Source organism: Chiloscyllium plagiosum, chromosome 27, assembly GCF_004010195.1.
Source record: "Chiloscyllium plagiosum isolate BGI_BamShark_2017 chromosome 27, ASM401019v2, whole genome shotgun sequence".
Lineage (NCBI taxonomy): Eukaryota > Metazoa > Chordata > Chondrichthyes > Orectolobiformes > Hemiscylliidae > Chiloscyllium > Chiloscyllium plagiosum.
In genome coordinates this window covers 13083946-13106645 of record NC_057736.1, presented here as the reverse complement: position 1 = coordinate 13106645, position 22700 = coordinate 13083946, and the positions used below count along the sequence as shown (strand labels likewise).

The following is a 22700-nucleotide window of genomic DNA, read 5'->3' as shown; positions in this document are numbered from 1 at the left end:
AAATTGTCTGCTTTAGTCTTTCTTCTTTGTAAGATTGTAATCTCTTTGCTGATATCAGTACCAAGAGCTATAGATATATCATTGAAAATTAATATTATGTTCTTGGAACAAAAATGCTCTCCCTTGATCTCTTAAAAACACAGGCTATAAAAACTCACCACTTAAAAAGTTGTAGATGATGGGGTTGGCAGCACTGTTTGCATAAACAAGCCAGTGAGAGAAGGTGAACCAGGCGTAGATAGTATCCCTGTCCTCAGAGTCTTCAAACATTCCAAAGACCCTGAAAAGCAAATGCATTTAAACACATTGATTTTTATATATTGGTTAACCACCCATTTGCTACTTTTTCCAATTTGATCCAATTCTCCAATTTTGTGGGCTCTTCATTCCCAGCACTCCATGTGACCACTGGCCCTGTGGAGTTTGTGCTGATTTCGGAGCAGACTCTTCAATCATTGGAGGATCCACAAAACTCACTTACAGCTTGGACATACGTAGACCATAAGGAGTCTACTTCCTCCGGTGTGTGAGATAACACAGGTGAATAACGCTTAACTCACCTCTTCAAGATATTGAGGATACTGATGGGGAGGTAGCACAATGCAAATACTAGCAGCACCACCATTAGCATGCGAGCGGTCTTTCTCCGTCCTCTCGTCTGCTTTATCTCAGCAGCGAATGTCCTCTGTGATGGGCCGTCTTGTGAGTGAGTTGAACAAAGTGCTGAGCGGGGCTTCCACTTACACGCAAGTGGAACTGATGATGTTCCAGGGATCTGAGGAAGCAATATAAGAAGACGTTCCCGAGCGTGATTGTTTTAAAAGTTTACAAGTCGTAGCACTCAGCCACGTGCATCAAACGGGTACCAACTTGGACTGGATGCATTTCTGGAGATTTAATCACATGACCTTCCATAGCGTCATAGAGCTGAACAGCACAGAAACAGTCCTTTCGGGGTCCAACTCATCCATGCTGACCAGACAGCCTATTTAAATCTAGTCCCATTCACCAGCATATGGCTCATATCCTTCTGAACACTTCCTATTCACATACCCATCCAGATGCCTTTAAATGTTGCAGTTGTACCAGCCTCCACCTCCTCTGACAGCTCATTCCATACACGTACCACCCTCTGCGTGGAACATTTCCACTTACATCCCTTTAAGATCTTTCCCCTCTCACCCTAAACTTATGCTCTCTCGTTTTGGACTGCCCATCCTGAGGAAAAGACCTTGACCCTATCCAAGCCCCTCATGATTTTACAAACATCTATAAGGTCACCCCACAGCCTTCAATGCTCCGGGAAAATAGGCCCAGTCTATTAGTGTCTTCCTATAGCTCAAACCCTCCAACCCTGGCAACATCCTTGTAAATCTTTTCTGAACTCTTTCAAGTTTCACAACATTCTTCTTCCCCTATTTTCAATCATTGTTTTACTCACTCATGGGATGAGGGTGTCGCTGGCCAGATCAGCATTTATTGCCCAGCCCTAATTACCCAGAGGTAGTTGAGAGTAACCACATTGCTTGGGTGTGGAGTGTGTAGGCCAGACTGGGTAACGATGGCAGTCTTCTTCCTTAAAGGGAACCTGGTGGGTTTTTCCAACTATCGACAATGGATTCATGGTCATCATTTGATCCTTATTTCCAGATTTAAAAAAAAATTGAATTCATATTAGACCATAAGACCATAAGAAATAGGATTGGAAGGAAGGCCATTTGGCCCATCGAGTCCACTCCGCCATTCGATTATGGCTGATGGGCATTTCAACGCCACTCTCCCCGTATCCCTTAATTCCTTGCGAGATTAAGAATTTATCAATCTCTGCCTTGAAGACATTTAATGTCCCGGCCTCCACTGCGCTCCGTGGCAGTGAATTCCACAGGCCCACCACTCTCTGGCTGAAGAAATGTCTCCTCTAATTCTAAGGCCGTGCCCACGAGTCCTAGTAACCCTGCCTGATGGAAACAAATATTACACCATCTTCTGTAGTGGGATTCAAACCCGGGTGCCAAGAACATTGACTGGGTCACTGATTGAACAGTCTAGTGACAGTACCTCTAGGCCATTGCCTCTCCATAATAAACAAAGACCACAATTAAAGAAAATAAATTTTGTTTTAAAACCCCTCTGACCTTCCTCGAAGGTTGCCCACAGGATGAAGGGATTAATCTTTCATTCTCGGAAAATCTTGGACAATCCCAGAATCCCAATGCCACATGGATCTCAAACCTGAACTTTGGCTGTGCTGAATCTTTGGGAATGTTGGCAGCCTGAATGTTAGATAACGGTACGCTTGACAGGATTTATATAAATGATTTAGATGAGAATAAAAAAGGCACAGTTAGTAAGTTTGCAAATGACACCAAAATTGGTGGAATAGTGGACAGTAAAGAAGGTTATCTAAGATTATAAAGAGATCTTGATCAAAATTGATCAATGGGCTGAGGAGTGGCAGATGGAGTTTAATTTGAATAAATGAAAATAATAGCATTTTGGTAAAATCATCAAGGGCAGGACTTCTACAATTAAAAGGTAGGGCCTTGCGAGTCCTGGGGTTTAGGTACATAATTCTTTGAAGTTTGCATCACATATAGACAGGGTGTTTATGAAGGAGTTTAGCATGTTTGCCTTTGTTGCCCAGTCCTTCAAGTATGGGAGCTGGGACATTATGTTGATATTGTACAGGACCTTGGTGAGGCATCTTCTGGACTACTGTGTCCAGTTCTTGTCGCCCTTTTATAGAGAAGATATTATTAAGCTGGAGAGGATTCAGAAGAGATTTATCAGGATGTTGTTGGGAATCGAGGGTTTGAGTTATAAAGGAGAGGCTGGATAAGCTGGGACCTTTTTTCAATGGAGCAAAGGAGGTTGAGGGATGACCTTATTGAGGTTTATAAAATGATGTACATGAATAAGAAATGTTTGCAGGGATATGGGCCAAGCACAGGTGGGACTAATTAAGTTTGGGATTATGGTTGGCAGGGACTGGTTGGACCGAAGGATCTGTTTCCGTGCTGTACAACTCTGTGACTACTGTGGTGTCCACAGGAACCAGAGAAATGCCAAAGCAGGCGGCACCACCCCACAGCAGCAATTAGCACTTTATGCAAGGGCAAGAGAAGAAAATGCAAATCAAAGTACAGCATCAGAGAGAAATGGGGATTTTTAAAAATGTGAGCTTTTGGGTAACAAACAGGAGTGACAAAGTCAATGATTTGATCAATTTTAATATGTTTTCTTTTGACAATTTTTATTAAAGTTGGATTCTTAAAAAAGAATATATGCACGTAATATATCATTGAACACAAGAATATTCCATATAATCAGGCATTTAAATATCTCTTTTATAAAGGAGGAGAAAGTGAGGACTGCTGATGCTGGAGAATCAGAATCGAGAGTGTGGTGCTGGAAAAATACAGTAGGTCAGGCAACATTCGAGGAGCAGGACAATCAATGTTTCGGACCTAAGCCCTTCATCAGGAATACATTTTATAAAGTCAACTATTGGATGGTGTTTGTAGGAAGACACTTCACTGCTTTTCCTCACATTAATAAGGAAAGTAGTCCATTTACAGACACTGGGGGAGTGGCTTTTACTTTTTATTCCCTAATACAACTCACTTATGTCTTTACTATCCATCTCCATGTAGCCTTTTTCCCATTAGGAAACAAATCATTTGCATTTTACTTGTTAATTCCAAATGTGATTGATAACTCTACTGGTATTGCTGAAAGTTACTCTGAATACTCAAATTCCAGTGCTCCCCTGTCCCCCTTCTGTCCAAACTCTGATTCATCCAAGTGCTTTCTACTCATTTCCTAACCAGCATCAAGTCCTAATGACCCCCTTCTACAATTGGCACATATGCCCTCAGGTACCTCAGTCCTATCATCTCCAATTCCCTCTCTAAAGATTTTCTTGTCTTCACAAGTGGCCAGAGCCACAGGAATGGGAAGTTTGAGGGATTTTTAGGGCTGGAGGAAGTTGAGCAGAACTTGTGATTGTTGAGCCTGGAAGTGATGGACAAGGGTTGAGTTGAAGGTCAAGGTGGACGCGTCATAGAGGCACAAGTTTTTGACCAAGCTTTTAGACACTCTTTTTAATATCTCTTTCTATGGATAGCCACGCATTTTTATTGACAATACTGTTGTGAAATGCTTGGAAATGTTTTGCTGTTGGTAAAAAGCAACATATAAAATAAAGGTTGCTACTCTTACAAAAACCTTTGGTATGTCACTAACCTGATTTATTCACTTGAGTAAATGGCTGTTTTTAAAAAGATTTTTGACATCAATGCATTTTATCAAATAAACATATCAGAATCAGTGATCAATACTTAACATCTTTTATACAAACATAGTTTTCTTATTCAGTATTTTTTATGAAATGTACATCAGTTTACACCAGTTTTCATTACTGTACAAAGGAAGTTATCTATTCTTTTATTTGTAGATGTTAAGCTCTTGGCTTTCCAAAGGCTGCTCATGCACTTACCTGTTTACACCAAAGCTTTCTAAATATTTGAAAGTATGCCAGAAACATCAAAGACAGGGGAGCTACGTAGGTTACTATACAAAAGCAAACATGGTAAACCTTAGGGTAGACGTCATCTGGAAAAGGGAAATAAAGATACAGGGTTTAGAGTTAGTTAGTATTGCCCATAAGGAACTCTTTACTTCCATCAGTTGTTGCTTCCTCTTTCAGTCTATAGAGGCTTCACATAAACCTAAACTTCTTAATGGATATTATCTTCACTACGTTTTTCAGCCTTGATGATGTCCTGACCTCTGAACCTACACTGCACTATACACCTTGACTCTTCATGAAAGATCTCAATAACTAAATTATTTTCCCTGTTCAGGTTAGGATCTGGAATCCTGCCCAACAGCTGAATGGAGCCAGGTTGAATTAAGGCATTCAAGAGGTAATTGAATTACTATCTGACCACGAATACATATAGCAAGGAGCACCAAGTGAATGGAGAGCCAGCTGAATGATGGGCTGAATGGTCTCTTTCTGATGATATCAGCAGACAAGCAATCAAGGACCTGCACTGGGTTTCCGACAGGACATTTTATCCAATGTGGCAATGTTTATTTTGTCTACCGAGAGATAAGAAACCAGGTGTGTCTAATGTGAGCTTGAAGAATCCAACAGACATTTATTGCAACCACCTTTTCTGGATATGCATTTCATTTTCAGGTACATAGGTGTTTGGGCTAACAGTAAGTTATTATGTTACATCAGGGTAGCCTGCTTCCAGTAGGGTATCATGCATCAAGTGATTTGAGATAAGATGGAGCCTGAGATGTTTGTATGAATCATAGAATCCCTACAGTGTGGAAGCAGGCCATTCGGCCCTTTGAATTCACACCAACCATCTGAACAGCATCCCAGGCAGGCCCATCCCCCCTACCTTATCCCTGTACCTCCCATAGCTAAGCCACCTAGTCTGCACATCCCTGGACACTATGGGGCAATTTAGCATGGCCAATCCATCGATCCTGCACAGCTTTGGACTGTGGGAGGAAACCAGAGCACCCGGCAAAAGCCCACACAGACACAGCTAGAATGTGCAAACTCTACACAGATACCCGAGGCTGGAATCGATCCCAGGTCCCTGGTACCGTGAGGCAGCAGTGCTAACCACTGAGCCACCATGCCACCCCAAATCTTAGGGCTCATGTGATGTTGCTGTGCTGATATCATGAGTATTAATCTTAAAAGTACCCTGACATACAATGGCCCTTCTAAGCTGAATGAATTTGGCTATGGGAGCTGTTGGGAAGCCCTGGGTTCAACAATTGGCGTGTTGACATACAGGTTCTGTTTCTGGTAGCTTCTGCCACACATGGATCTCAAAGGGTCATGTAGCAGGAGAAAACGATTAGCGGGAACATTGCTGAAGTACTGACTGTGAGAGAAAACACTGTATGGAATCGGTGTGGAATTATGATAAAGTACGATACTTCACTATAACATATACCTTGAAGAGGGTATGATGAGTTAATTAATGATGATATATTCTGCTACCATTTCATTTATAAAATACTTGTCTTTCAACATATATTAGATTAAAACATTACAATGTTTGACAAGGCTGCTCTGTGACAGTACTTCCATAGCGGACTGACCTAAAGGCTAAGCCTGCTAAAGCATGCCTTAATACAATGCTAATCCTTTGAGGAATCAGTAATGCTGAATTCGGAACTTTATTCCCCTGAAGGAGTTCTCTATTCAGTTTTTTTTTGTTTCATGCTAGTAAAAGCACTAATTGATAATCACAATTGAAATGGTGGTTTGTGAGGAGAATGGAAAAAGTTACACTGGTGCAGTATGAGGTGCTCTTCTGACATTGAGATGAAGTTGTGCAGTTGGGGCAGAGTCCAGAGTTCAGGGATTTTCAATATTCAGGTGCTTCTGCCAATCCTGATCAGCAACATTTGGACAGTGACACTGAGAAAGTGTTTCAATTCCCATCATTAACATTCTTTGACCTTATAGAGGTTTATAAAATCATTAGGACCATAGACAAGGTGAATAGTCTTTTCCCCAAGATGAAAGTGAGGACCGCAGATGCTCAAGAGTCAAAGGCGAAAAGTGTGGTGCTGGAAAAGCACACCAGGTCAGGCAGCATCCGAGGAGCAGGAGAGTCGATGTTTCAGGCATAAGCCCTTCATCAGGAACATTTGAAACGTCGACTCTCCTGTTCCTCGGATGCTGCCTGACCTGCTGTGCTTTTTCAGCACCACACTTTTTGATCTTTCCCTAAGGTGTGTGGTGGGGGGGGGCGGAAGCGGTTCAAAACTAGGGGTGATATTTTTAAGGTGAGAGAAGAAAGATTTGAGAAGAACATGAGGGGCAACATTTTTACACAGAGAGTGGTTCATGTGTGCAATGAAATACCAGAAGATGTAATGGATGCAGATACAGTTACAATGTTTCAAAGACATTTGGATAAGTATGGAGGGATGTGGGCTAAACACAGGTACGTGGGACTAGTTTGGTTTGGGAACATGGTTGGTATGGATGAGTTCAACCAAAGGGTCTGTTTAAGACCATAAGACCAGAAGAAATAGGAATTGAAGACAATTTGGCTCATCGAGTCCACTCTGCCATTCAATCATGGCTGATGGGCATTTCAACACCACTTACCTGCACTCTCCTCGTCCCTTAATTCCTTGCGAGATTAAGAATTTTTCAATCTCTGAAGACATTTAAAGTCCCGGCCTCCACTGTGCTCCGTGGCAGTGAGTTCCACAGGCCCACCACTCCCTGGCTGAAGAAATGTCTCCTCATTTCTGTTCTAAATGGACCCCCTCTAATTCTAAGGCTGTGTCCACCAGTCCTAGTATCCCCACCTGACGGAAAGAATTTCCCAGCATCCACTCTTTCTAAGCCATGTTTCCATGCTGTATGACTCTATAATGATAATGAAATTAAGCTACTCATAGGAAAACACACATATTAGTTTTCTTCTCAGCTTGCAAGATTCATAAACGTCTTTCCTGCATTTCTCCTTCAGTTGAAAAGTGAATTTTCAATGAAAATGGTTCATTTGGTACCATGTTTAATTATTTAACACACTTTGAAATAGTGCCAATTTCTCATTGTAGTCAATGTAAACTTGACTTACTGCTCATTTAAAATATTTATGAATAAGAGGAATTATTTCTAACATTTATTCTCAGTGTAAGTTTCTGAATGTATTGTACCATTTTACTTCCGCACTTAACCTCCAGCAATCGAGTGATTTATAATAACTGTTATAATGTACTATGTTTGAATTAGATGCTTCTTAGCTTTGTAAGAACTCTATTTCAAATGCAAGTTTGATGATGCCTCAGTATCTGTGGTGAGATGGAGCAGCTCTCTGTATCTGCTGGGGCATTGTCACAGATGATGGTTATTTGAATACTCAGAGTGGACACCAATAGTTACAGAGACGCAGCAAATGCGCCAAATACCCTGCCCAGTGAAAAGCTGTATTAGGATGACTCGGGGGTATGGGTGGGGTGTGGGTACTGGGGGCGGTGGGGTATGGGCGGAAGGGGCACACCCAAAGGCCATCATCAGACTGTTTGGGCCCAGCCTCAGCATGCCAAGCAGCCAATCCTCGCTAGGTCCAAAAATACTGGGTCTAGCAGGCATGTGCCAGCCTGAACTCCTATTGTAGCTCAGAAATGCCCTTGACAGTGTCCAGAGCTGGGCTGTAATGGAACAGGGATGCTCCCAAGAAATGGCCATCCATGCAAATGGGATTTTGGCATTTATTGCTAAAGGAATAGATTATAAAAGTAAGGGAGTGTTGCTGAAACCGTACAAGACAATAGTGAGACCACTCCTTGAGTATTGCATACAGTTTTGGTCCCCGTTACCTAAGGAGGGATGTAGCTGTACTGGAGGGGGTTCAGAGAACGTTCACTGGATTGATTCCAGAGGTGAGGGGTTTGTTTTATGAAGAAAGATTGAGCAGCTTAGACTTGTCTTTCTGGAGTTTATAAGAATAAGAGAATATCCAATTGAGGTATATAAATGCTACAGGGGTTAGACAAAGTAGACGCAGAAAAAGTACTTCCTCATGTGGGGAAATAGAGGTAGTGTTGGACGCTGCTACAATTACATCACTTAAAAGGCATCTAGATAGGTATGAATAGGAAGGGTTTAGAGGGAAATGAGGAGAAATATTTCTTCCTAAGGGTTGTGAATCTGTGGAATTCACTACCTCAGAGTGCAGTGAATGCTGGGGCGTGGATGCGATAGACAGATTTGTAATGAGTGATAGATTGAAGGGCTATGGAGAGTGGGCAGGAAAGAAGAGTTGAAGCTGAGATGAGATCAGCCATGACAGTATTAAATGGTGGTGCAGGTTCGAGAGGCTGACCTACACCTGCTCCTAGTTCTTAATGTCCGTCCCTGGAATATGAATGCTTTCGGAACAAGATGAAGCCCAAAGTACTGACATTGCCCAGTCTGAGCTCCCGTTCCGGGAATACATCAAAGATTTGTGCTACCCACATAGGAAGACCACAACAGTTGCCGTGTGGTGAAATCTTTCAATCAAACTAAATAAAGCAACCTTTCATTACTCAGTGCAGGTAATTTTTACATATTGCTCAAAATTTGAGTCAATTTTTTTTAAAACCACAGGATAGCAAGGAGGATGAAAGAAGATGCTCATTTTAGTGTGGGTTACTTGGGCAGGAGGTAATGACTTATTAAAACATATGCTTCTCTTCCGAATGAACAGAAGTCGAGATAATTGTGCTGCAGGACAACGCGGTCCAACTTTATAAGCTGCACTCACCTCCCCACTGCTCATCACAGACTGTAAAAAGTAGGGTTTTGTTGGCTAATTCAGGAATGACACTGCTCTGCTCCATGACAATAGCTTGAGGAATCATGATCACCAAGGATATGATCCAGATTACAACGATGCTGTTCCTTGCCCTGTTTGCTGTGCTTTTAAACAATAAGGGGTGGCATATTGCATACCATCGATCAAGAGCTATGAAGCTGAGAGTCAGTACTGACACCGACACCGACACTGTCTGCAAAAAGAAAAGGCTTCGTTAGAACTGAACCAAAACACCATGGCGGAGTCAATCTGAGATATTCTGCAAAGAATCTTTATATAAAAGGAATGAGATATGATTTTAAGTGGCACCCTTATTTTTGAAAATTAAATTTGATGCAAATTGGTTTCAAGTGTACATCTCTATGATTATTCTTCCCAGGCCTTCGTGAATCTGACAAATTTCCTCCGTTTACAGTCAGATGAACTTAGAGCTTTTGTGTCGGAGTGATAGAAGGCCCAAGTCCAGGTCCCACCAGCTCCAGAGGAGTGTCTGAACAGGTTGATATTAAACATCGACAGTCAGATGATAGGTTGAGTACTGAATGAAAATGTTTTAAAATCATACCTATCTATTTGGTTCGGGCAGCCTCAGGCCTGAGTTACTTCGAGTTGATCTTAAAGAGTGGACACGTCTTCAGAATAAAGGTTAAAAAAAAATCTGCAATACGTTAAAAGATGTCATTGGCTGGATATGTTTCATTGTCATGTTGTGTCACAGTTCTGACACTCCATTAAGGGGTTCAAATCTCCACCTCGGTTTACAGTCACACTGTCATTGGAAGAGTTTTCCAAGCAGTCGTTTAGACTCCTGAGAGAGAGCAGTATGCTGAAAGGGACAGACGGTCCTTCCTCACAACAACCCTGCCTCATATCAGGCTGTAAAAGGTAAACTCACTACAGTCCTGCTCCCCCCTTAGATGACTGTCTAACCTGAGGGTCACCACGGCTCAGGTGAAGGGGGACATTGGAGAATGAGAGTCTTTCATGATAACCTCAGCCTGTGCAGGAACTGACCCCACACTGAGTTATAGAGTCATAGAGATGTACAGCATGGAAACAGACCTTTCGGTCTAACCCATCCATGCTGACCAGATATCCCAACCCAATCTAGTCCCACCTGCCAGCACCCAGCCCATATCCCTCCAAACCCTTCCTATTCATATACCCATCCAGATGCCTCTTAAATGTTGCAATTGTACCAGCCTCCACCACATCCGCTGGCAGCTCATTCCATACACATACTATCCTCTGCATGTAAAAGTTGCCCCTTAGGTGTCTTTTATATCTTTCCCCTCTCACCCTAAACCTATGCCCTCTGGTTCTGGAATCCCCGAACCCAGGGAAAAGACTTTGTCTATTTATCCTATCCATGCCCCTCATAATTTTGTAAACCTCTATAAGGTCACCCCTCAGCCTCCAACGCTCCAGGGAAAACAGTTCCAGCCTGTTCAGCCTCTCCCTGTAGCTCAGATCCTCCGACCCTGGCAACATCCTTGTAAATCTTTTGAGAACCCTTTCAAGTTTCACAACATCTTTCCGATAGGAAGGAGACCAGAATTGCACACAATATTCCAACAGTTGCCTAACCAATGTCCTGTACAGCCGCAACATGACCTCCCAACTCCTGTACTCAATACTCTGACCAATAAAGGAAAGCATACCAAACACCTTCTTCACTATTCACTGCTGACATCACTATGCATTACAAACCAGCCATCCAGCCAACTGAGCTAACTGACTTATGAACTTATGGCCTGGACCAGATGTTAGGGGACTAGAAAGAATTCAAAAGAAAGGGAAAACTAGTGGCGATTGGAATTTATTTTTACATAGCTATGTGATGGGCAAATAATGTTGAATTAAAGTTGGAAATTTTAAATAGCTGCACAATATAGGCATATTCATGTGAAGGTCTTTTCTGTAAACACCAAAAAGCTGCAGATAAAGCAAATCAGAAACAAAAAGTAAAAATTGCTAGAAAACTGATATGTGGCAGCACCTGTGGAGAGAAATCAGAGTTAACGTTTCAGGTCCAGTTGTTGTTTAGTTCATTTCTGTGTTGTTTTAATGCAAGTTTTACTTTGAATGGGTAAATGTCTTAGTCATTTCAAGGAAGGGATAAATGGTGAAATATCTGTGAGATGATCATACCTGTAAATAGGGTATCACTTTGCAGAAGGTTTGACCAAAAAACCAGGTTTCAGTAATATCCACCAGCAGGCTGGCAGGAAGGCAGATAGCAATGACCAGAATGTCTGCCAGGGACAGATTTACAATGAAGTAGTTGGTCACAGTCTGCATGTGGTGGTTCTTCCACACTGCGAAGCACACTGCAATACAGACAGACAGAATGAGAGTGACATTAGGTTCTGTTAAACAATCCCGTCCAAAATATGAATCAGACACTAATTGGCTTATTTAGCATTTCTTGGAACTTAGAGTTTCTGGTTCTCTTCACATAGCTTTCTCATTAATTTGACTGTGGGTGGAACTAAATGCCTTCTCACTTTGATGGCTGGGGGCACTTATTTGGGCAGGTGGGTGATAGCTGGCAGAGAGCCTCCTACTGCCTCTGTGTCGAGGGATATGAGCCAAGTGCTGGCAAGTGGGACTGGACTAGATTAGGTTAGGGTTGGGCTCTGAGGTACCCTGTTTCCCTCTATGCTGAGCCCTGGCATGGAATCATACCATAGAATCTCTAACATGTCGGAAGGAGTCATTCAGCCCGTCAAGTCTGCACCAAACTGCCGGGTGGCATCCCACCCAGACTCACCCTATCCTGTTGACCCTGCATTTTTCATGGCTGGCTCGCCAGGCCTGCATGTCCCTGGACATTGTGGGCGGTTTGACATGGCTGATCCATCTTTGGACTGTGGCAGAAACCCACTCAGACAATGTGCAAACTCCCTCCACACAGACAGTCACCTAAGTCTGGAACGGAACCCAGGTCCCTGATGCTGTGAGGTAGCAATGCTAATCACTGAGCCACCAGGTATTGTGTGCTTTGAAGAGAAGTCACAAACAGAAATGGGAATATGTATCAACCTGCTGCTCTTGATGGTAATAATGAGCTTGTTGATGATATCTGGTCGACATGGACCAGTTGGACTGAAGGGTCTGTTTCTGTGCTGTACATCTCTATGGCTCTTTACAAGATGTCCCACTGAACTGTCACTTGGGCACTTCACGATACCTCCTGGTGGTTTGTGGAGAACAAGAATAAATACCTTTTCTAAAAGGTGATACTTGAATCAACAAGAGAAACAGTACCATTCACATTAACTCTTCACGCCCATACTCCCAGCATGAATGATGAAAGTGCACATGAAATGATATGAAAAATGGGATTGAATTTTCTCAAGGAATGGGAGATGTGGAAGAAATTCACTATCAAAGAATTACAGTACTGTCTTTATTTTCAAAAAGTGTTTGTGAGATAGAGTTTTGAATTCCCTGAATCGATTTTAATCGACAATATTTCGGGGCCTCCATTTAATTAATTGAGAACAGGAATTTTATAATCGAAATGGAAACAATAATTTTTCTGAACGTTGTAAGAGTCATGACACAGTTCTATCACCAGAGGGCATTCTAACCTTACAGCAATCTGTCAGCAGATTATAACTAAAGGATAGATCTTCCACAAACGATAGATTATCGAAGAACATTCCTGGATCCTTTTTAACCATTCCAAAGTTCATCAACAGGCCTTGCTTAAATATATACATAGAAAGGAAAGTGCAGTGAATCAGTGAAAGTTGCAGTATGTGGCATAAAGTACAATTTATGATTCCTTTATAAAGGCATCCATCAACATTTCTTTAGGTGAATTTAAATAAAATGCTCAATAGAAAATGAGGGTTATTCTGTCCTTACATCCACTGCCAAAGGGTTTATTTGTGGATCTGTACAACCTAAGAGAAGGAGACAAACACTTGAATTTCATCCCAGATATGGAGACCTGAGGTTGGGAGGAAAAGTGGATCCCGACCCCCCCCCCCCCACTTACTACCAGGCACCTCTGAAATGGCTGAAATAAAGGCAAAGTACTGGGTTGGCTGGAGATCTGAACCGAGAAGAATTAAACTGGACTGGATCCATTTACTCTGATACCAGTTCTCTCCAGGGCCTCTGTAGGAGCTGCTGAGGGCTCGAAGCACTTGAGTCCAAATTGGCTGCTGCAGACCCAGGCATGAAGGGTTGGGGGCGCCATTGAGGGCTGGTGCAGGTCTGTGGGGTTGGGTGGGGTTTGGGGGATGTGTGGACCTCATAAGGCTGGGTGTTGGGGGAGAGCTCTGTGAGGGTCAGGGAGGCAGGAGACTTTGAAACCTCCGACTGGGAAATTCAAAGGAAAGCTGAAGAATTCAGGGGGCGAGGGGACTAAGGAGAAACCATTTCAGAGGATCACTGGAGTCTTGGTTATGGGGGGGGGGGGGAGATCTGGCATTGTATCAGAACTCCCAAATATGGGGCCACTGCTTCAGAATAATTCTCTCGCTATTGTATAAATGTATGGACATTCTGAAAAATAGGATAAAAATGAAAAGTGCTGGAGAAACTCAGCAGAGATTCAGCATTTGTGGGGGGGAGAGAGAGAGAGAAACAGAGTTATCACTCTCAGTCCAAATCACACTGTTCCCTTTTCTAAAGAAGAATCATTCTGGGTGCAAAATGTTAACTGTATTTCTTTGTCCAGAGATACTTACCCGACCTGCCAAGTTTTTCCAGCACTGTCAGTTTTACTTTTATATCCAGAAGTGGGTGTTGAATTTTTTACCCCATCACCCAATTTGTTCATCTATTAACCACCACCAGCCCCAACCGCCCCACCTCCGCCCTCCCCAAAAGCAGTAAATCACCGGTGTTTCCAAATGAATAATTTACATGCAAAACCTGTTACGGACAATGCAGAGCATCGAAGGTGAGGGGGAGGGAAAGGGGCTAAATCGGAATGATACCAAGAGGAGAGATAAAGCATTCCGCTCCATGGGGTGTCCATCTCTCTCCGAAGGCATGGTGAGCATTGATGGATTCTGTGCTCCCTCTCCAATGACACCTGGGTGCAAAGATTACCGCGGAAGAGGGGCAGACAGTTGGCAGAGATGACCCCCACCATGGCCCACTACCTGGACCTGTTTATAGCCAGCCTGGCCAGGCTCAGGAGCACACCCACGAGGTGCTCCTCTGACCTGCCCACACCCCTCCGCACCCAAAGATCAGGAGCGTGGGGCTGAAGTATAACTAAAAACAGAACGTAACATTTTTCAAATAACTAAAAAGGGAGTGCAATTGCCTAAAGTCAGTAGATACGTAGTCGACAGACTCCACAGCTCCGCAAAACAAACAGTTGGGACTGGGAATTGCCGGCACTTCCTGCTTTTATTTTCGATCGCCAGCAGCTGCAGTATTTTGCCATTGCAGAGTAAATGAGCTCCACTTTATTCTCAGCTCAGTCTGAATGAGGTGTCTGGTTTGGATCAAATCACCCTCCAAGTACAGAAACTCTCCTTATCCCCAAGGCAGGTCTGAATAGTTTGATTGAAAGCCGCTTTCTGACACACAGCGATGCACACAATGAAATGCCTGGAAGGGTAAGGATCAGTCAGTTCTCATGCAGGAATCTAGGCAGGACTGTGACAATGGTGAAATGTGCACATTCCTAAAATTGGATTAATCTGGGAAGTCTATGGCTGGTGATTCTGTTACTGGGCGAAAATGTGGAGGGTAACTGCAAAATTCCTGCTTTTCAAAGATACCTTGCTTAAAAATAAAACTTCAACCTACCTAAAATATTGCCAACAAGTGCCACCACAAACACAATAATGTATCCAATAATAAAGATCCATTCATACAGTTTGGGATAGAGATACTCCCTCCATATGTACTGCAGAAATTCATCATCGCAGTCTGTGCCATCTCCCGCTGTTGGTGTTCCATTTAAGATGGGTGCAGTCAGATTGGACACGTGCAAAGTATGATTGAGATATCCATTTGTAACCTTGGTACTGAGGCACAGACCAGTACAATTCATTTCTAAGATCGCAATGTCAGTGAGTGAATTACTAAGACAGCCATTCACAGTCAGGATTCCAATACCTGAAAAACAGGGAATGCACTAATGAGAACTTCTACAAACCATATATTTTGGATTATAATCTATTTCCAAGCAGTCATTAATACAAGTGGTACAGCATTATAATCAGCTTTGCTGCTACCATGATTTGTCTCCAAGATGACATTTCCCATTCAATATCATCCAGACTGGCTGGAGTCATAGAAACATAGAAAATAGGTGCAGGAGTAGACCATTCAGCCCTCCAAGCCTGCACCAACATTCATTATGATCAGGCAAGCTCAGTATCCCATTCCTGCTTTCCCTCCATCCCCCTTGATCCCTTTAGCTGCAAGAGTCACGTCCAGCTCTCCCTCTTGAATATATCTGACAACCTGGCCCCAACAGCTTTCTGTGGGAGAGAATTCTGCAAGTTGATAACTCTCCATGTGAAGAAATTCTTCCTCATTGCAGTCCTCAAGGGCTTACTCCTTATTCTTAGACTGTGGGAAAAATAAGTTAGTTTTCGGAGTCAATCAATCAATTCAGAGTTGCTATTACACACCCCTGGAGCAAATGGGACTTGAATCCAGGCCTCTCAGTTGAGGGGTAAGGACTCTGCCTTGGCACCGCAGTAGCCCCTTGTTGTTTGATGCTGTGGATTTATTCATGTTGTGGTAGTTCTTTGCAAGTCTCTAATTTAAACTGAAGGTGGCTTTGTCAGCCATGCTAAACGCACATTTTGATTTAATTTGGTTTGGTTAATTATTGTCACGTGAAAAGTATGGAGTATTATCCAGACAAATCATACCTTCCATGAATACATCAGGGTAATAGAACACAATGCAGAATAAAGTGTTACAGCTACAGAGAAAGATCAATTCTAATATATGAGAGGTCCATTCATAAGTCTGATAACAACAGTGAAGAAGTTGTCCTTAAATATGTAGGTACGTGTTTCCAAACTTTTGTATCTCCTCCCCAATCAAAGAAAGTGGAAGAGAGTGTAACTGGGGTAAGAGGGGTCTTTGATTATGTTGGCTGCTTTCCCGAGGTAGCAGGAAATACTGATTGAGTCAATGGAAGAAAGGCTGGCTTTCACGATGGATTGGGCTGCGTTCACAATTCTCTGTAATTTCTCGTGGTCTTGGACACAGCAGTTGCCGCATCAAGCTGTGATACATCTGGATAGGATGCTTTCTATGGTGCATCTATAAAAATTGATAAGAGTCATTGTAGACATGCTGAATTTCCTTAACCTCCTGAGTAAATAGAGGTGTTGATGTGTTTTCTTGACTGCAGCATTGATGTGGATGGACCAGGATAGATCGTTGGGGGTTATTTTCTCCTCGGAACTTGAAGTCAATGACCTCCACCTCAGCACCATTGATACAGACAATGGTGTATCCCCCACTCCGCCTCCTGAAGTCAATAACAACTCCTTCATTTTGCTGACATTGAGGGAGAGATCGTTGTCTTAACACCATGTTGCTAAATTGTCTATTTCCTTCCTGTACTCGGTTTCATCCTTGTTTGAGTTCTGACCCACTATAACGGTGTCATCAGCAAATTTGTAAATGGAGTTAGAGCTGAACTGACTAATCAGTCATGTGGGTATGTGAAGTATAGTAAGGGGCTGGTTACACAGCCTTGCAGACCTGTGTTGATTATTATGGAGGAGATGCTGTTGCCTATCCTTACTGATTGTGGTCTATAGGTCAGGAAGTCAAGGATTCAGATGCAGAGAGGGGGAGCAGAGTGCTCGGTCTCGGAGTTTGGAGATGGGTTTTGTTGGAATTATTGTGTTGAAGGTGGAGCTAAAGTCAATAAATAGGAGTCTGACCTTGGTGTCCTTGTTATCCAGAGGTTCCAGGGATGAGTGTAGAGCCAAGGAAATGCATCTGCCGTGGACCAGTTGCGACAGTAGGTGAACTATAGCAGACCAAAGCAATCCGGGAGGCTGGAGTTGATGTGTGCAATTATTAATCTCTCAAAGTACTTCATAATGATGGATGTCAGAGCCACCATGTGGTAGTCATTAAAGGCCCACAGCCTAATTTTGCTTTGGCACCAGGACGATAGTGGTCTTTTGGAAGCAAGTGGGAACCTCACATTGTGGTAAGGAAAGGTTAAAGATATCTGTGATTACTCCCGCCAGCTGCTTCCCACAGGATCTGAGTGCATGACCCAGAACTCCATCCAGGCCAGTCACTGTCTGTGGGTTCACCCTGGAGAAGGCTGGTCTGCCCCTTGTGGGGGTGGGGGGAGCAGTGACTGTGGGTAGAGGGGCATCCAATGCTGTTGGGGCAGGGGACATCATTTTACTGAAACTTCTGTTCAAATCGAGCACAGAATGCATTGAGCTCATTGGAGGAGGGATGTATGGTTGTGAATGATTCTACTCAATGCTTTAGTTACTTTAGATTTTTTAAAATCAGCCTGGTTAAGAGTTATGACATGCATCGTAATAGCAGATGGGAAATGCCCCCCACCCCATGCCAGAAGCAGGTTCACTACCTTTGTATTTCATATGTTACACCAGGTCTGAATCATGTTTATTTTATTGCTGCTTCCTGTTCACAATCTGGCTATCATGCTTCCTAAAGTTACAATAGCCACAGCACTTTGAAAGTGTTTCATTGGGTCATAAAGCATTTGGGATTTCCTCAAACTGCAACAGCATGACAGAGTACAGGAGTACATTCCTCCAAGGGACATGCAGACACACTGCTCTTTTCTAATCATGCTGTTCAGGGATGTTATGGCACAGTTCTGGGGTTAGTGGAACTTGAATACAGGCTCTGCTAGGCCAGAGGCAGGGGCACAACTGCTGCACCACAACAGCCCCAATTAATGCACTTTTATTAGTGGGTCATTAATTGTCTGCCTTGTGGTTAGAAAATTGACATCACACAACCAGATAGCTGTGAATGGGAAGCTAACGTATTAGTCAGACATTCTGTCAAGCCAACGCTCTTTAGAACATAAAGTTGAGTAAGTGACTGTATAGCAGGATCTACTCTGCCCTGAGGTTGTCGAAAGTAAAATCCAGTGAAGTACGATTATAAAGGCATTTTAGGAAATGAATAATGATTGGAATGTAAAAGATGCAGCCTGACAGTTTCTGTTAGAACAGAAATGTTGGATTTCAAATTAACATCTTAAGTGCTGACAGACTGAGAAGGTAACAACAGTCATACACAAAGTGTCAGTCTCTGAATTTTTGTAGCCATTTGCAGCCACCTTTCTGACAAAGCAGCCTTTAGTTCTCCAAGTGTCTTTAGAATGCCAAATGAACAGGTCTGACCAAAACTCTGATCAAGGCTTTTTGCAAGGTTTGTGAAGGTTTGTAGCTCAGGTTGAGGTTTAGGGTGTAGGTTTGCTCACTGAGCTGTAGGTTTGCTCACTGAGCTGTAGGTTTGATATCTAGACGTTTCATTACCTGGTTAGGTAACATCATCAGTGGCGACCTCCAAGTGAAGCGGAGCTGTTGTCTCCTGCTTTCTATTTCTAGGTTTGTCCTGGATGGGGTTTGTGGTGATGTCATTTCCTGTTCGTTTTCTGAGGGGTTGATAGATCTAGATACCATCTATGTGTTTGTTTATGGCGTTGTAGTTGGAGTGCCAGGCCTCTAGGAATTCTCTGGCATGTCTTTGCTTAGCCAGTCCCAAGATAGATGTATTGTCCCAGCCGAAATGGTGGTTTTTTTCTCTCCGTGTGGAGGGCTACGAGGGAGAGAGGGTCATGTCTTTTTGTGGCTAGCTGGTGTTTGTGTATCCTGGTGGCTAACTTTCTTCCTGTTTGTCCTACGTAGTGTTTGTGGCAGTCCTTGCATGGAATTTTGTAGACGACCTTGGTTTTGTCCATGGGTTGTACTGGGTCTTTTAAGTTTGTTAGTTTTTGTTTGAGAGTGTTGGTGGGATAGTGTGCTATTAGGATTCCAAGGGGTCTTAGAAGTCTGGCTGTCATTTCTGAAACTTCTTTGATGTATGGTAAGGTGGTTAGGGTTTCTGGCTCTGTTTGGTCTGCTTGTCGTGGTTTGTTCTTGAGGAATCTGCGGACTGTATTATTTGAGTATCTGTTCTTCTTGAATACGTTGTATATGTGGTTCTCCTCTGTTTTCCGAAGTTCGTCTGTGCTGCAGTGTGATGTGGCTCATTGGAATATTGTTCTGATACAGCTTCGTTTGTGTGTGTTGGGATGGTTGCTGGTGGACTTAAGTATTTGGTCAGTGTTTGTCGGTTTTCTGTATACACAGGTTTGTAGTTCTCCGCTGTCCGTTCTTTCAACTGTGACATCCAGGAATGCGAGTTTGTTGTCGGTTTCTTCCTCCTTGGTGAACTTTATGCTTGTGAGGGTGTTGTTGATGATGTTAAATGTCTCTTCTGTCTTGATGAGAAATAAAGTGCACCAAAGAGAACTGTTTGTTTTAGGTCAGAGCCAACTCAACTTGGTACATTGACTGACACTATAAACCAGCTATGTTATATTCATCCAGTCTCATTAGGCTCCCCATGCCCATGCCAACACCTTGCTCAATCGCAACACTGTAGATCCAAACCAACCCTCAAAGCACCAATATAGTTGCTGCACCAAGAGATTTTCAACCTGCATGGATCCTTTAATCAGATGAAATAGGTAGGCACAGTCTGCCTTGGCTTGTTCACACACTCAATAGGTCGCCTGCAGCGGGCACTGAACTAAAAAGGATCTCCAGCTAGCGATCATCTAAAAGTACATTAAAAGCTGGTTAAATGTCTGTCATTCTAATAGTGAGTGCTATTCCTCTGCAGCTGATCCCTAGATTTAATCCAAAATATTTCTATCCCTGCTGTGAAAAAGACATCTTAGTCTCTAATGTCTTAACAACAAAATACAGCATAACCAGTGAATATACCAACTTTCAATTACTGAATAATATTTTGCATCAACTAACTGTGTATCTCACTTTTTCATTCTAATGCTGTTACCGCAATAGAAATTAGCACCTATAGCAATATGGTTTGCATTCAAACTTACCTGAATCCTAACAAATATTTGATGAAAAATTGACCTTGCTTTTATTTTGCATTTTTTTTTGCTTTCCTCGGATTTCTTATTACGCTACTCATGTCTAAACTTGGACTAATTGTCAGAACGGAATTCATTGCACAATACAGAGAACAAATTCATTGTAGGCTCATTTTAGCTTCAGCGGTCTGTTTGACCCTGATCTAGACAATCAGACTACTTCAATTTGTTTTGCAACATTCATCACATAGAACCTGCTATTGAATCTAATAACGCTGCCTGATGGAGAAAATAAATGTGTTTGGGCATTTGAAATCTTCCATGCAGCAATGTCAGAAGCTCAGTATTAGGGTAATTTCATACAGGTGTGACCCTATATTCCACCAATCTGTAACACAGTCTGTTACACCAGTTTGCTGCACTTGCAATTTTCCTAAAATGCATAATACCTGTGAGAGTTTCTGCTGGGTTTATTTGACCTTACGGGGAAACTGGCTACATTTTTTGTGGGAGAAAGGGAGGACTGGAGATCAGGGTCGAAGAGTGTGGTGCTGGAAACCTTCATCCTGACGAAGAGCTTATGCTTGAAACATCGACTCTCCTGCTCCTCGGTTGCTGCCTGACCGGCTGTACTTTTCCAGCACGATATTCTTCAACTGCATCTTTTGTGTACAACATTTAATGGAATTTTTCAAAACATTAAACATGAGTGTCCAGAATGCAAATATCTAAAATGGGACTGTTCTCAATAGGCCACAGGTTTGCTGACAACATGTGCAACCCAATTATTCACATTGCTGAAATGAAAGGCATAATGCAGATTTTTTGTCTTGTACTCATCGTGACATATGCAAAAATGCCACATTTTAATTGATCACAACAAGTTATGCTACACAAGAAAAGGTGTGTGATTGCTTGGCAAGTATTGCCCAATGCAGAATCACATCTAACACTAGATGTTTCTATTTAAATGGAATGAGTTCTAATCTCCTACCTCATGCCTATTTCTGATATGTTGACAATATGTTTGCTATCTTGGAATCTACACCACAGGTAAAGAGGCCATAAATAATTGTTGAAAGGTCACAGCTTTGAAGGACTGTTTCTCTCTCCACAAATGCCTTCCTGACCTGCTGAGCATTTCCAACATTTTCTGCTTCAGTTTCAGATTTCTAGCAACCACACAGTTTTCTGTTTTTCTGTAGCTTATAGCGTATGCAGGTGCGTAACACCATTAATTCTTTTATATTTTCAATGCTTCTTTCCAAATGATGAACATCTCCATTTTCACACACTATCAGGGTGTTGAGTCACCTTTCTGATTATTTGTACATTCTTTGCCAATGCCCTTACTTGGTTCACTTTATGTGCAGCTTTATCCTTGGCAGATCCAATTACCAAACAAACTAACTGTCTTAATAACTTATAAAGCACAACACCTGACTATTGCATTTTGAAGGGTAAGGTTTAATTTGCAAAATACTTGGAGTTGGAGTGTGCTTTTTGCCACCAGGATGAATTAGTGTCCAGTATAAATAAAGTGAGCTCTCTAGTCCACACAAAACCTCTTAGAGCCTGTATTTTATTTAGGACGATTACAAGCTGATTGGTAGGTGCATAATTTTTTAAATAATGTGGGAGTACTTCACTGTCAGAGGTACCATCTTAAACCGAGATCCTATCTGCCCTCTAATGGGCTTCAAAAGATCTGATCAGCACTATTTTGAAGAAGTGTAAATTAATTATTCTCTGTGCTCTGGCCAAAATTTGTCCTTCAGTTCAACATCACAACCAATCATTATCCTGTTAACATTCAAGTGAACTTTCTATCCATAAATTAACTGCCACATTACTACACTGCGATAAAGCCTGTACTCCAAACATAATGCATTGGCAGTAAAGCATTCTGAGATGTTCTGTTCTTGTGAAATGCACAGGAGGCATTTTTTTTAAGCATGTCTTTTATTCAAAGTTTGTGAGAAGATTTGTAGCTCGGGTGTTCATTATTGTGGTTCTGTTCGCCGAGCTGGGAATTTGTGTTGCAGACGTTTCGTCCCCTGTCTAAGGTGATATCCTCAATGCTTGGGAGCCTCCTGTGAAGCGCTTCTGTATTATTTCCTCCGGCATTTACGGTGGTTTGTTTCTGCCGCTTCCGGTTGTCAATTCCAGCTGTCCGTTGCAGTGGTCGGTATATTGGGTCCAGGTCGATGTGCTTATTGATTGAATCTGTGGATGAGTGCCATGCCTCTAGGAATTCCCTGGCTGTTCTCTGTTTG

General features: G+C 42.5%; 1 protein-coding gene across 1 annotated transcript in view; it reads right to left on the bottom strand.

Annotated features, from left to right (window-relative positions):
• The window catches only part of LOC122563551 (orexin receptor type 2-like), a 30409-nt gene that overhangs the window by 4085 nt on the left and 3624 nt on the right, over window positions 1–22700 (bottom strand). Inside the window, exons 2-7 of the mRNA XM_043717421.1 lie at window positions 15147–15458; window positions 11514–11692; window positions 9312–9555; window positions 4499–4614; window positions 561–775; window positions 159–280 (exon numbers count right to left, since the gene is read on the bottom strand). Of these exons, the coding sequence (XP_043573356.1) occupies window positions 159–280; window positions 561–775; window positions 4499–4614; window positions 9312–9555; window positions 11514–11692; window positions 15147–15393 (1123 nt within the window). The 5' untranslated portion in view covers window positions 15394–15458. The remainder of the gene's footprint in view (window positions 1–158; window positions 281–560; window positions 776–4498; window positions 4615–9311; window positions 9556–11513; window positions 11693–15146; window positions 15459–22700) is intronic.